Raw genomic sequence first — 15,799 nt, 5'->3', positions numbered from 1 at the left:
CGGACCTGCGATTTCTAGAGCGCTAGAATGTGGGCCGGCTCGAAGTATTTCCGTGCTCTATTTACAACGCTCAGCTTCTTCGAAGCCAATTTGATTTGCCTTCACATAATTATTCCGATACTAGGCAAGGCTTTAAGGGAAGTGTTGTCGAAGAGCGGTGGTACGACGAATGGGATTTTTAGTGGTAATCGCGCAAAATTGAGCCTTCTGGGGGTTAAATTGGACAAGGCTTATTTTACACCATTCCACGCCTTCCTCAAGAGAGGACTCGATGGAAGACATAAGTTTCTCCCAGCACTGGTCGACGATTTCCCGAGAGAGACCTGCATGGCCCGTGTATACGGCATCACCAGTCTTCATAGCCATCACTGTCTGCATATCAATTTTGTTGGAGGCCTCCCTCTCAATGTGAAGGTATACCTTCAATATTTATGGTTAAAGAACTTTATTCTCATTAAGAACAGAACATATTCACTTACATGAGAAAACAATATAAATAGGTATCTTATTCGTAGTACTGCGAGTCGATACAAAATAAAGTGGGTAAAAATGAAAAAACCGCGTAAACATTATGATCAACACATGCATTAAGAGCTACTCGTAAATACGGCATGGCACGTCCGCGTCGGGGTAAGTATAGTTTGATATAATTTTATTTTATATTTATCTTTTGTATGACACTAAATAAATTAATTAAATATATAGGTTTACATCTAATATAATAGAATATAGGATTATTACTTATTATTTAGATAATTGTTCAATATGTAATGTTTCAGGAGTTTTTTATAGGTTTGAAAGGATTATGTATTTTTTATGTCACTGGGGAGCTTATTATTAAGTGATTTAAGTGATTAAATTCTAATCAGGGAATCACCATATCATTGTTGCCGACCTTTCCGGTAGGTGTGTCGGATATTTTAATGGTACCGATGTCGTATCAACCTGGAAACGCGCCGCAGGAATTTTATTCCATAGCTTGGAAGACGGAAGAAAAATACGCCGCTAACCCGCACTGTCATCTACTGTGAAACAGTATTGTACAAGAAATATTGTGTTTCGGTTTCAAGAGCGGCGTAGCTAGTGACATTACTAATTTGCCCTGTACTTTCCCCGGGGCATAAAAAGAATAGGTGAGTCCCAGGCCCATGGGTGTCGTAAGAGCCGACTAAGGGCTTTTTAGAAGTGGGAGAGTCACGCAGCCGTCTTTTGACGTCAGCACAATCGGGCCAGACTCGTCCGGGTTAATTACCACACTCGCACAGAATACCGGCGTGAAGTAGCGGCCTAGTGCCGCTATGTTTCGCATAGGTTAGTGTCGAGGACCGGAGGCCATTTCCCCAACCCCCCCCCCCCCTTCCCCAACAAAGATTATAAAAGCGGTCCCTAAAGAGATAGTACCCCAGGAGGGTACCGGCTCTACCAGAGTCGGAGAATCCCTCCTCGAGCACTCTAGCTCGGGCTGCCCTTCGTATTCTGGGGAGGGCACAGTACCGCGCATGATCAAGGACAAACGAGGCAGTAACACCACGGCACCCCGCTCCACACTCAACGTGGACTTTTGCAATATCAGGGGAATTCACTCCAACTTAAACGCCGTCCACTACCACATTGAGACGGCGAAGCCGGCCTTGTGTTTCCTTACGGAGACGCAGATATCTCGACCTAGCGATACGTCATATTTCACGTACCCCGGGTACAAAATTGAGCACAATTTTTTGCCTCATGCCGGGGTATGTGTGTACGTTAGGGAGGATATCTGCTGTCGACTCGTCAATTTTGAGGGTAAGGACCTGTCCACTCTCTGGCTCCGCGTAGATTTAGAGGACCGCGTCCGAATGCCGAATGGCTTAGATCACGTACCACAGACTACGCAGGGCGATCTGTGCATAATTTTGCATTGGCGTATGATCTGTCCCAATTGGTTGAGTCGCCAACGCGGCTCCCGGATGTGGATAACCACATGCCGTCCTTATTAGATCTTCTGCTGACTACACATCCCGATGGTTACCAGGTCATTGTAGACGCCCCTCTCGGAACGTCCGACCATTGCCTGGTCAGGAGTGTAGTGCCTATACGACGCCCACGTCGCAGACCACCTGCGACCCGCCGCGTTTGGCACTACAAGTCAGCAGATTGGGATAGGATGCGTTCCTTTTTTGCATCCTACCCTTGGAGCAGGGTTTGTTTCCCTTCGGATGATCCTAGTGCCTGCGCCGTTGCAGTAGCCGATGTGATACTACAGGGCATGGATATTTTTATACCAAGCTCTGCAGTACCGATCGGTGGCAGATCACAGCCCTGGTTCGATGCGTCAGTTAAAGCAGCATCTGACTGCAAAAAACAGGCGTATCGAACTTGGCTTGCGGCGCTGGGCACAAAGGATCCGAACTGCATAGTTCTTAAGAGGAAATACAACCGTGCTTCCAGATTTTTTAAGCGGCAAATCGCCCGTGCAAAGTCAAAACACGTCGTCAAAATCGGCGAGCAGCTTTCCAGTTACCCGACCGGAACACGCAAGTTCTGGTCGTTGTCGAAAGCTGCTCTTGGTAACTTCAGCCAGCCGTCCATGCCGCCGTTGCACATGAGGAATGACACCCTGGCCCATACGGCAAAAGAGAAAGCCGATCTCCTGTGCGCTCTTTTCACCTCCAACTCGACTCTTGACGACAACGGAAAAACACCGCCGACCATCCCGCGGTGTCAGAGCTCTATGCCTGAAGTACAGTTCAGACAGAAAACTGTTAGGCGAGCTCTGTTTTCGTTGGACGTTAGGAAGTCGAGCGGGCCGGATGGCATTTCTCCAATCGTGCTTAGAACGTGTGCCCCTGAGTTGACGCCGGTGCTAATGCGTTTATTCCGGCACTCTTATTCCAAAGGCGTAGTCCCTGACTCATGGAAGTCAGCCCTTGTCCATCCGATCCAAAAAAAAGGAGACAGTTCGGATCCGGCAAACTACAGGCCTATTGCTATTACCTCCCTGCTCTCCAAAATCATGGAGAGCATAATTAGCCGTCAGCTCTTGGTATACCTAGAGGGTCACCAGTTGATCAACGACCGACAATACGGGTTTCGCCATGGTCGGTCGGCAGGTGATCTTCTGGTATACCTAACACATAGATGGGCTGCGGCTATTGAAAGCAAGGGGGAAGGCCTGGCAGTTAGCCTGGATATAGCGAAGGCCTTTGATCGTGTATGGCATAAGGCGCTCCTCTCTAAACTTCCATCATTTGGGCTTCCCGCGAGCTTGTGCAAGTGGACCTCCAGCTTCCTCACTGGGCGCAGCATACAGGTCGTTGTCGACGGACATTGCTTGAACCCGAAGCCCGTGAATGCTGGAGTGCCCCAAGGCTGTGTGCTATCTCCTACGCTGTTTCTTCTGCATATCAATGATATGTTGGACACCTCCAACATTCATTGCTATGCAGATGACAGCACTGATGATGCCGTATACACGGGCCATGCACGTGTCTCTCTCGGGAAATCGTCGACTAGTGCCGGGAGAAACTTGTGTCTCCTATCGAGTCCTCTCTTGAGAAGGTCGCGGAATGGGGTAAATTGAACCTTGTCCAATTTAACCCCCAGAAGACTCAAGTTTGCGCGTTTACCACTAAAAAAACCCCATTTGTCGCATCACCGCTCTTCGACAACACTTCCCTAAAAGCCTCGCCTAGTATCGGAATACTGAATCTCGAGCGATTGCCAATTCCGTTGCCATCTGGAGGGCAAAGCCAAATTGGCTTCAAAGAAACTGGGCGTCATTAATAGAGCACGGCAATACTTCAAGCCGGGCCACATTTGGGTTCAATGAAGAATCTTGAGGCACTGCATTGCAATGAGCAGACGTATTATTTAACATCATATTGTGAAGGACCTGGAGTAAATTAAAGAGGACCAAGGAAGAAATCTTTTTTTATGATAATAAGGGTCGAGACGAGCAGGACGTTCAGCTGATGGTAATTGATACGCCCTGCCCATTACAGTGCAGTGCCTCTCAGAATTCTTGAAAAACCCAAAATTTCTGAGTGGCACTACAATTGCGCTCGTCACCGGGAGACATAAGATTTTAAGTCCCATTTGCTCAGTAATTTCACTAACTACGGCGCACTTCAGACCGAAACACAGCAATGATTACAAATTACTGCTTTACGACGTTGTGGAACCTATAATCTAGCCGGCATCTTGTGCAAAGCCACCATCCACTGGTAAAACTGGACTCAGGACATTCCTCGTCTATTCTTATAAAAAACTCGATTATATGTTTAACAGAAATTAAAACAATATCAGCGCAGATAGATACCAGTATTAGAGTTCTCGACTCCCTTGCCGAACGGGAAGAACCCTGCGATGTAGACATCGGTGCGTCGATTCAAGATGGCGTCAAGGTTAGGCTTCTGTGGCGAGCACAGCGCGGCCGCGAGCACTGACCACAGAGTGAGCACGAGCATTCTGAACTCTGAAACAAAATAAACGTTTATTTATTTATTTATTTAAAGGATCACAAAATCCACAGAACTTAAAAAATTAGGTTATAATAATACTATTTTGTAGGACTTACATCTAATAACGGATTAACAATATTAATACCTTAACAGGTTCAATTTAATTATTAAAATGATCATCATCAGCTATATAGTGGGAGGCTCCTTTGCACCGGATGCCGGCTAGATTATGGGTACCACAACGGCGCCTATTTCTGCCGTGAAGCAGTAATGTGTAAGCATTACTGTGTTTCGGTCTGAAGGGCGCCGTAGCTAGTGAAATTACTGGGCAAATGAGACTTAACATATTATGTCTCAAGGTGACGAGCGCAATTGTGGTGCCGCTCAGAATTTTTGAGTTTTTCAAGAATCCTGAGCGGCACTGCATTGTAATAGGCAGGGCGTATCAATTACCATCAGCTGAACGTCCTGCTCGTTTCGTCCCTTATTATCCCAAAAAAAAAACCTATAGCATAATATACCTATATTTAAAGAATGAGCTGTGGAATGAGCTTCCTTGTGCGGTGTTTCCGGGACGATACGACATGGGTACCTTCAAGAAAAGCGCATACACCTTCCTTAAAGGCCGGCAACGCTCTTGTGATTCCTCTGGTGTTGCAGGAGAGTGTGGGCGGCGGTGATCACTTAACACCAGGTGACCCGTACGCTCGTTTGTCCTCCTATTCCATATAAAAAAAAAAAAAGGATACCCGGGCTACACGCTGTTACTTTTTAATTGTGGAGATGACTTTTGCATAATATGTAGAAAGACATGAATTATTGTTATTTGCTTCATTAAAAGGCATAAAAGGCAGAAGGTGGTTTTTCCCTTCCCTAAAATATGGTCGATGTGGTGGCTGGATGATCCTGTTTTGTAATGTGCGTGGGTTGATAACTAGGAATAAACATAATTTACCTACATATAAACTGTTGTCTACTACACGGTTATATCGAGTTCGTAGGTAAGTCTTTTATTGGACGATACATTATATGTGTTAACTGTTAAAAAATGTTTATGTGGTAAAGGTAACATAAATGATTGGTAACATTTGGAATGGAGCAAGCACCCTAAGGCTATTGGAATAATAAAGTTTATTTTACAATTGTATTGTAATTTGCATTGTATAACGTTCCAGGTTGACAAAGCACTAGTTCTCCCATAATGTCCGAAGAAAAAGAACTCGGTAGTTTCTTGTGTCGTCTCACGACATTCACCAGCTATTTGAGCACCCTGACTGCCAGTTCAATGACTGCTGCCGATGCAGGCGAGTAACAGTTGCGTATAGGTAAACTGGAATCCCTATACGAACAATTTGACGAGGTACAGTTGCGATTAGAGTGTACTAGTGATCCTGATGGACAAATGATAGAAAGCAATTCATTCGAGTCGCAGTATTATAAAATACTCGCTACAGCACACGAAATGTTAACGTCATTTAGCAAAGCTAATGAGGATGGTCAAAGTTCAAATCATACTCGTGCTAGCCTCAACAACATCGTTAAATTGCCTACAATTCAATTGCCTAAATTTAGTGGTTCTTATGACAATTGGCTCGAATTTAGAGATACTTTTACAAGTCTGATACATAGCAATCACGACATTGATGAAATAAATAAATTTCATTATTTAAGATCGTCTTTGGAGGGAACTGCTGCAGTGGTAATTCAGTCTATTGAATTTTCAGCTAGTATTGGCTATTGGAATATTAAAGTTTATATTATTGAAAGACAGGAAGAAAAAGCAAACAAAAATATAAATAGAATTTGACGCGTCAAGAAGTAGTCACAAAATATTTTTAGAAGTGGTGATGGGATTAAATTTTGTTATGTTTTTAAAGTGATAACCCTCACTTCTAGGATTAATACACAACCTTGAGAGTTGAACAAAGCATACAAGATTTTATAACGAGACGTCACTCGAACGGTTAGCTCAGTTGGTTAGAGCACCGGCACGGAACGCCGGAGGTCGTGGGTTCGAGTCCCGCGTCTTTCATAAAATTTTGTTGTTTTTCAAATTTTATAAGAGGGATTAAATTTTCTTGAATAGCACCTTTGACTCCGGTTCACAGTTGGTGATTCTTCAGATGCTAATAATTAAATAAATGCAAAAACCACGTACGACGAACTGATCATTTCATTATAATTGTAGGAAGCCGGAGGGGGTGCAGGGGAATGGAAGTCAGTACTCCACTAAAATCGATCCACCGCAGGTTCACTTTGGGTAAGGCGTCAATTTATTCGATATTTAATTAAGTACTAACACATTTGCATTAAATACCAATAGTGTGTCTTAAAACTATTGTACATTTCAGTACTAGAGCCATCTAGTCATGGCTATGGGAAGTAATATTTAATTGCGGTTACATAAATGAATGGTTAAATTCAACGTTAACAATAATAACTATGTAGTATTGTTATCTTTCATAAAAAATATTTAGCTAAGAAAATATTACAAATTTCATTATTTTGAAAATTTTTTTTAACTAAGTATATTTTGCCATAATAATCCATTCAGGCGTTAGCTTTTGCATAATTGATGGTCATTAAACCTACATAATATATCTAACACTTCTCCAATTCTCACGACCAATAAAGTAAAAATTTTAAATACAATACCTTTATGAATACCGTTCAAGTCATTTTTTATGCAACTAATAAAAGTTTCGAATGTATAAATAAATCTAGGTTTGTTTTTTTGACCGTAGTTTTCATTTATCACGAACTTCAAATCGTCAATTGCGCACATTCTAACAGGTATGAACAGTAAAATGAAAAGAAATCAACAAACAACGATATAAGAAGACGATAAGCCTCTTAATAAAAGTAGTCTTTTGATACAGTGTTTAAAAAAATTTCTTTAACATATTAGTTTAATATAACTAAAAAAAATACTCAGCATTATAGAGTATCGCTATAAATGAATCATCCATATTTATAAATTATATCCTGCATTTTATCTACTTTTTTCTGAATAATATTATTCAAGAAATGTGATTATTACGAGGCAAAGATTATTTGTGTATGTGAGTAGATTATAATATCTATAGTATTACAAATATTAATTAAACATACACACACCTTTAACTTTTCTACCTCCTGTTCCGTTCCCTCCAGCAAGCATATTTATTTTTCTATCATATTACTACTTGAATGTTACCTAATTACATCATCTTAGAATATTACTAACACTATCACAATCTGTCACCGGAATTTCACACATCTTAAGAATTTATTACAATTGTTAGGGGCTGGGATTCTGGACCTGTTACAAAATTAGTGGTTGTAGTAATCGATAGAGCGCACGCTAGTGTTGTATCCATCGCTGGTATCGATAACTACAGGAAAAAGAGATTTTACAGGAAGTATTTAATGAGTCGTAAATATGCACAATCACTATGGTTGATCGGCTGACTATCTTCTAGAATAGCTCTTCTGATACCTAACACATAAATGTCTATCGAAAGCGAGGGGAAGCAAGAATGTCTTCGATCTTGTTTAGCGTAAGGCGGTCCTTTTGAGACTTCTATCATTTGGGCTTCTGAGTCCTGTCTTGGGAAGGTTACTCGTTAAATTTAACCCCCGACGACTTAAGTTTGTGCCTCAACAAATAAATAATTCCATTTGTACTATTACCGCTCTTCGACTTACTTCCCTTAATACCTCGCTTATTAGATATCGGGATAATATGGGTTCTCGAAATTTCGAGCAATTGCCAATTGGCTTCGAAGAATCTTTGGGTCATAAATAGAGTAACCCTAGGCCCAAATTATACATACATACAAATCACGCCTCTTTCCCATAGGGGCAGGCAGAGACCACTTTTTTCCACTTGCTACGATACTTACATACTTGTTTCGCTTCGTCCACTTTCATTATTCCTTTCATACATGCTGTTGGGTTTAGGGTACTCTTGACCTGACCTTTTTTCAAGACGTCGCTGATTTGATCTCGAAACGTCCGCCTAGGTCTACCCCTTCCAACATTTACATTCACACTGGCCTTATACACTTTCTTCGTCAATCGTTTTTCTTTCATTCTCTCGACATGTCCAAACCATCTCAGCCTAGCAGCCCAAATTATAGCACCCTACAAAGAGTAGGTCCAGCCACTGGACTCCATTGCAGTATTGCTCTCAGAGCTCTTGTCTGGAGTAAGTATAAGTAAATAACCCTAGTTTACGCTAATATATTTAATAATAATGCTGCTTGAATTATCGAGGATCCAGTGCTATATAAACGTTGTGAGTCGTCTATTGTATTTCTCAAGTGGAGTGTTCGAAAGGCCTGTTTCACCTGAATCCAAATGACACCAAACGGTACACCATAAACTTGGATATTATCACAAGTGTGGTTTATTAGGAACTTTATCCTAGTTCAACAAAACTATGGAAATATTTTCCTTTCGCGATGTTTCCAGGATGATACGACATGGTTGCTTTCAAAAAAATGCGTACACTCTTCTTAAAGGCCGGCAACGCTCCTGTGATTCCTTTGGTGTTGCAGGAGAATATGAGCGGCGATTATCACGGGTGCCCTAGTCTTCCATAAAAAGCACCCTACGGACTTTCATCTACTCCGCACCACTTTATCGATTTACGACCGCAAGGTTCACCCGAAAGTGTCACTTACAGAAGTTAGCTCCTTACTTGATTAAAACACATCTTTTTGATAAATTCTAGTCACTCGCACTGAATTCGCTCAATCTGAGTTTTATAAAAAAGTTATGAAGTAAATTTGTTCATTTTTAACAGGAAATTCTTGTAAATTACATCGTTATTTTTATATGGTAAGTAAAGCCCTTTGCCTTGTATACTTATTATGCAATTCAGAATTGTGAAACAATGCTTAAAATGAGTTGTTTTCGGGTTAATACAAACAGACATATATAAAATTAAATTTTCTCTCTAATAGAATAGTATATATGGCGTGTATACCTACCAGTAGTATTAAAACGAGATTAGAGCAACAAAAATATCATTGCGTTTGTGTATTTTATTTTATATGATTGGGTATGTATATTTGGCAGCGTTCCTGGTGGTGGTGGATTTTTAAATTCAAATATTCAAAAATCAACTCAAAAGGCAAAACTCAGCAGGCTTTACTTTTAAATAGAATATCATTACATTAAATTTTGTTAATTAAATAGCCCAAAGGCGATCCATTACCAATGTGTGAAATTATTAAAAAAGTTATTTATTATGTTAAAGTAACCTATATAACATAGACGCTTTTTGTCAATTCTTTTGAATTTCGTAACACAAATTGTTTTATACACAAATAAAATTTGAAAAGCAAAATTTTATTTGTGTATTAATCCTAGAAGTGAGGGTTATCACTTTAAAAACATAACATATTGTTTAGATTTACAAGAGCGACATCTCAAGTCAATTTCTTAATATGCACATATTGGGGTTGAGCAGGTTATCAACTGTAATGTAGATCCTGTAGATGAAGCCACAACATGAGAATTGAACAAAGCAAACAGAATTTTATAACGAGGCGGTACTCGAACGGTTAGCTCAGTTGGTTAGAGCACCGGCACGGAACGCCGGAGGTCGTGGGTTCGTATCCCGCATCGTTTATAAAATTTTGTTTTTCAAATTTTATTTGTGTATTAATCCTAGAAGTGAGGGTGATCACTTTAAAAACATAACATATTATTTAAATTGTGTTATACATTTTCTGGAATCATGTCGAAAAAACATATTATATATCACCCAACGAAAGACTTTCTTCCTCAGATCTATCTTGTTGAAACTTTTAGATGACGCACTTGCATTTGTAATTGAAACACATTCGTATATGTTCTTGTTGCAATTGTAGATCGTATATGACGAATAAATAAATATACCAAAAAATTACATGCATATGCCTGCCTTTCAGAAATGTGTTTTATGTGTTATTAATCGACTTCAAAACGGAGACAATTTTTCATAAGTTATTGTAGAAATCTTAACAAAATTAATAAAATATTGTGTTGTTGTAAGTATCGACAAAAACAATGCACAACACTATAAGGTTAATATTTATTCTGACATGCGCAGATGGCGTGCGCCGCGACGCCCTGAATTCAGAGCGAAGAAACCAACCTTCCTTCAGACTGCAATTGTATTCCACATATTGAACGATAAGCGTTAATAATTTATTATCATCATCGTACACTTCATTACTGTCATTTGTTAACATAAATTGTACATAATTAATAATTTTAATATTAATTAATATACAGTATAGGCGGTGGTCATTAATTTCAATCAGATTATATGTACTTTTGTCTATCCTGACATTCCATAAAAAACGGACACGATAGAAGTGAAAACTCATGAAGCTCCAATAGTACCAAACCCTACAGTATCTTACCGTAGTGCGGTATCTAGTTGGAGCGCAGCGGAGACCAATCCTTAATCTAAGTACCAGACAATATGAAATTCAACTAATTTTTCGTTTTATGATGAAAAAGCAATTATATTTAAAATTTTATATTAAAATAGGTTGGGGAAAAGTTACTTCGCATTTTATATGAAAATTCAAGACATGTTTATTACTTCTTCCAAATACAGTAGTTAGTTTGTATGTTATGTATAATGTACTATGTACTTTTCTGTTCTGTCTTAGTCTGAAAGTACTCGTATAATTAATACACAAAGTTTTGTTTTAGTTGGTAGTATGAGATATTTTATTTATTTGAAGCCGATATTTCGATCCAAATACATGAAATGTGGTCACGCCGGAACTGCGGAGGCAAAGAAGGCAGGAATTTGTTAGGAACTTCTCTCCGCAAATAAAATATATATCGTGGGTACCCGTTATAATAATAAAAATGCTACATTCGTCCTACACCTAGGCTGTGTACTATCTCCTATACGGTTTCTTATGCATATCAATGATATGTTGTATGTCTCCAACATGCATTGTTGTGCCAGTGACAGTCCTAGCTACATCGTATAATATTCTCCCGGCCATGAAGGTTATAGTCGGTGATCCGGTGCTCCCTAAACAGCTCGCTCCATCACGAGCATTACGCAGAGCCGTCGCTTCTTTGCGTGAGAGTGTTCCGGAGAGCTATTTGACTTTATTTCTGATGCCGATTTAGCCCTTCATATCACAAGCCATTTATTAGATATTATACTCTAAATCTGGATCCACAGTGCGATTTTCAAGTAGCTTTCTGCAGCTTATGGCTACGCTTATGCGGCGATTATTTAACATCAGGTCGCGTATGCTCGCTTGTCCTCCTCTTCCATAAAATATATAATGTACAACTCTCCTAAGAGCATTGTTTAAATCGTTATTTGTTGGATACCAATTTACATTGACTTACATCCTTAAATATGTATCATCAGCAGACAACGAAACTCGATTATTATCTTTATTGAGGAGGATAAATTATAAGCTCTAATAGATAATTATTACTATGTATTAATAGATATAAAAAAATAGAAAAGGTCTTAAAGTGTACCCTGTACAATCCCCATATTAAAGATTGATCCAGAAGACTTTTTTCATTCACGTCAAATGCTATATTTCTAACATGTAACTAATGGTGAAATTTACCTCAATATATCTAATCGAAAGCCTTATTTGCCGAGCGCATCGCGGGACGAGAAGCCTTAAATACATTATTATGCATGTTATCACCTGCATAACCACGAGTTGTTGAGCGACTCTGGGTAACACCAAATTCTTTGGTAAGATGTAAATCATTATTCTGGAAATGATGAAGCAATAATTGATTTAACATCAGAGAATAAGAAGAAATTTGATTTAGACATTTTATACATTATTTTATCAGATTAACTTTAAGTTTGTACTCCTCTTCATTGTCAGTGTGCAGTTAAGTTGAATTTGGCAGTGATTATGATTTATGATGATAGCATAATATTAATACACACACAGCTAGTAGTTGGCCCGGCAGCCTTTGTACTGCCTCAATTGATAAATAAAAGACCTAAACTTTTGTATATAATAAATTTATAACAAACATAGGGAACCCTTTTTTTTATTAAAACAAGTAAAAAAATACTCGGTATGCATGAAATTATAAGTGTTATTATTTTCGATTTTTCCTGAAATACTGGCTATTTATAAGGTTTCAATTTGATATTGACAGACACACACAGTTATGATCTAATTAGTTATTCATTTTAAACTATTATTTTAATTTGATTTGATGACTCAACAAAGAAAATTCAAAATCGTTGTTTTTATATAATTCCGAGCATTTTAATATTTATTCACCTTTTAAACCTTCTCTGGACTTCCACAAATAATTCAACACCAAAATTAGCCAAATCGGTCCAGCCATTCTCGAGTTTTAGCGAGACTAACGAACAGCAATTCATTTTTATATATTATATAGAATAGATATAGATATAGATTATTATGCGTATTTAAATCTTAGCGTAAATATTCAAACTTGTCAAAGTTTATGCTTGGTGACGTACTCGCTAATGATGTTAAAAGTCAGAAGCTTACGTTTTCTTTATACAGTTGCGCTATGTATTTATCTATGGAATTCACAAATACTTCGATATTTTTACCTCATTGATTAATTGGTTTATATAACGTGATTACGTAGTTTAAAAGAATATTACTGTACGTATTTCATATGGACTGATTAAAATATTTTAGAAAAATAATGTTCCAGTCCGTTTCATTCTACGCAAACTGTTGACAGTTGGAAAAGTTCCACATAGGCTTGTGATCTGTCAAAGTACAAATCTGTCAGTCAGTATACGTGGCCCGAACTAAATTGTGGGTCTTGTTTATATTTTTATTGTGATAATTTATTAAAATACAACTTAATAAGCGTAAGTATTAATTCCTTTAAATTTCTCATAGCTGTAAATTCACAGACTACTGTTATTTAATATATACTTTAAGCAGTTTTTCTTTTTAGAGTACAGCTGTCAAAGTAGTTAGTGTATTTTCTTGTTAGATAGTTTTTTTCGGTAAAAATCAACCAAAAATTTGACTTGATTATCAATAACTATTCAACACTTAATACGCATACGCTATAGGTAATGAAATCATAAAATAAATTTTACGGCACATAAATATCTATCTTTCTACGCTTTATCGAATTCAACTAAATTTTGACCCTCTATGTTTTTAAACTTATTTATCATTGTATCAGAATGCTTCATTCGTTCCACAATTAAAAAGTGTTTATGATAAAACTTATCCATATCATCCCTAGACATAACGTCTTTTATAGACACATAATTCCTCACACACACCGACTCAGTGTGAGCACAGGAATAAGATTATTAAATACTCTCTAAGTAATTTTTAACAATAAACATAAAATGAGCAGGCATATTGATGGGAATTACATCAAAAATATATTAAGAAAATTATATGCTTATACCTATTATTTTAAATAAAAATTATTACAGCATTCCCTCCATTATTTTATAATTACACATTCCTACTAACATTAAACCTCTTGAAAATTGTAATTGGGAATTCCGATCTTAGTTTACTGTAGTTTTATTAAAGGCAGCCGTTAAAATTATGCATTGCTTTATTATTACCATAGCTAGTAATTTTGATAGATGTCAGGAATATTAAACAAAAAGATAAGATGTAGCGACAATGGATAAGTGTTGGTATTTTTATTTGATATGGCATAAATTTACATTATTTTACTTTTTAGTATAGTCACATTTGAGATCTATACAATTAAATTTCTTTTCTGTCTGAGCTGGAGTTATTTATTTTAATTAAATTTATAAGAATTAAATGTATAGCCAAAACCAAGAACAATTAACACTGTTCTTATACATAACAAAGACAGTATCAACTAAAATAATATCCTGGATTGGATTCCATATGTATATTCCAAAATACTCCATATATACACATAGATCACTAGCTGACCTAGCAAATGTTGTTTTGCCGTATAAATTATATATGTAAACCTTCCTTGAGCTTCAATGAATCTATTACAAAAAATTTCATTGAGATCAGTTGAATAGTTTAGGAGTTATTAGGGAACATACAAACATACATTCTCTTTTTTTTATCTATATATACTAGTGGACCCCAACAGACGTTGTCCTGTACACACATCTTAAATTTGAAAAATCGGTCCAGCCGTTAGGAGGAGTTCACTAACATACACATGAGCAGGAGAATTATGTAATATGGACGGAATTGAGAATCTAAACCAATCTCAAATTCATTGAAACAAACAAAAAAATCATCAAAATCATTCCAGTCGTTTTGGAGGTAGTTTAATTGTGAATCTAAACCATTCTCGAATCCACCTGAACACACAACAATCTCAAATTCACTGGAACACACAAAAATATCATCAAAATCGGTCCAGCCGTTTAGGAGGTAGTTCAATTGCGAATCTAAACCTTCCTCGAATCCACCTGAAGACACACAGAAAGTTTCATCAAAATCGGTCCAGCCGTCTAGGAGGTGTTCAGTGATACACACACACACAAGAAATATATATATTAAGATTATTATGTCTATATATACTATGGTAGCTGTGAAAATGTTGAAAACCTCTATTTAGAGCAATTCACAACCGCTAACACAAAATTTCATACAAATCGCGAGTGTAAAACATAGCTTCTCACACACACTAAACTAATATTCCTGGCATGTTTTCATCAGTTGTCTAACAGCAAGAGGGTATCTAGACATAGATAATCTAAGACTCCGTATATAATTACTAGCTGACCCGGCAAACATTGTTTTGCCATATAAAGTATAATTCACGCGATAGTTTTATAAGTAATATAATATTGCCTATATTATAGCCTGTACATCATTTTGTTCTATTGTCAATAGTTTTTGCAGCGCACCCAAAAATAGGTTTTCGATTTTACACCTTGTGTTACAAAATAGCAATTTTATTACGGATCCCTAATTTTCAAAAAAAAACATAGCCTATAGCCTTCCTCGATAAATGGACTACCCAACACTGAAAGAATCATTCAAATCGGACCAGTAGTACCAGAGATTAGCGCGTTCAAACAAACAAACACTGCAGCTTTATAATATTAGTATAGATTAATCAGTTTGTACTACTCATGCTTTTCATATATCTTATTAAGATCATTAAGTTATTTTGAACGGGCTGTACTTTGGATTGTTGATGTGTATACCACACTTATACACTTTGTGCTCCCTGCTTTAGTAATAATCTTAGAATTTTTAGTTTGTCTTATTGTCTTTTTGATTATAATTTAATTATAATATCATTAAAATAAATCATTGCAATTTTTAAATGTTTTAAAAAGTAATTTGCAATATAAGTTAAATAGTTATACCTTATCTAACTATTAAGCTAATAAAATG

At 37.4% G+C, this 15,799-nt stretch overlaps 2 protein-coding genes across 4 annotated transcripts in view; one reads left to right on the top strand and one right to left on the bottom strand.

Moving 5' to 3' along the window:
* LOC126970128 (gamma-aminobutyric acid type B receptor subunit 2) overlaps positions 1–7,746 on the bottom strand; it is a 39,186-nt gene extending 31,440 nt beyond the window's left edge. Inside the window, exons 1-2 of the mRNA XM_050815857.1 lie at positions 7,560–7,746; positions 4,304–4,456 (exon numbers count right to left, since the gene is read on the bottom strand). Coding sequence (XP_050671814.1) covers positions 4,304–4,456; positions 7,560–7,602 — 196 coding nt within the window. The 5' untranslated portion in view covers positions 7,603–7,746. The remainder of the gene's footprint in view (positions 1–4,303; positions 4,457–7,559) is intronic.
* Positions 7,747–13,203: 5,457 nt separating this feature from the next.
* LOC126970129 (protein transport protein Sec24C) overlaps positions 13,204–15,799 on the top strand; it is a 35,498-nt gene continuing 32,902 nt past the window's right edge. For all 3 annotated transcript variants that reach the window (XM_050815861.1, XM_050815859.1, XM_050815860.1), the window contains exon 1: positions 13,204–13,290. The gene's annotated coding sequence lies outside the window, so the exon portion shown is untranslated. The remainder of the gene's footprint in view (positions 13,291–15,799) is intronic.

Source organism: Leptidea sinapis, chromosome 20 (genome assembly GCF_905404315.1).
Source record: "Leptidea sinapis chromosome 20, ilLepSina1.1, whole genome shotgun sequence".
Classification (NCBI taxonomy): Eukaryota; Metazoa; Arthropoda; class Insecta; order Lepidoptera; family Pieridae; genus Leptidea; species Leptidea sinapis.
Note: the sequence above shows the minus strand (reverse complement) of the source record. Positions and strands in the feature narration are given on the sequence as shown.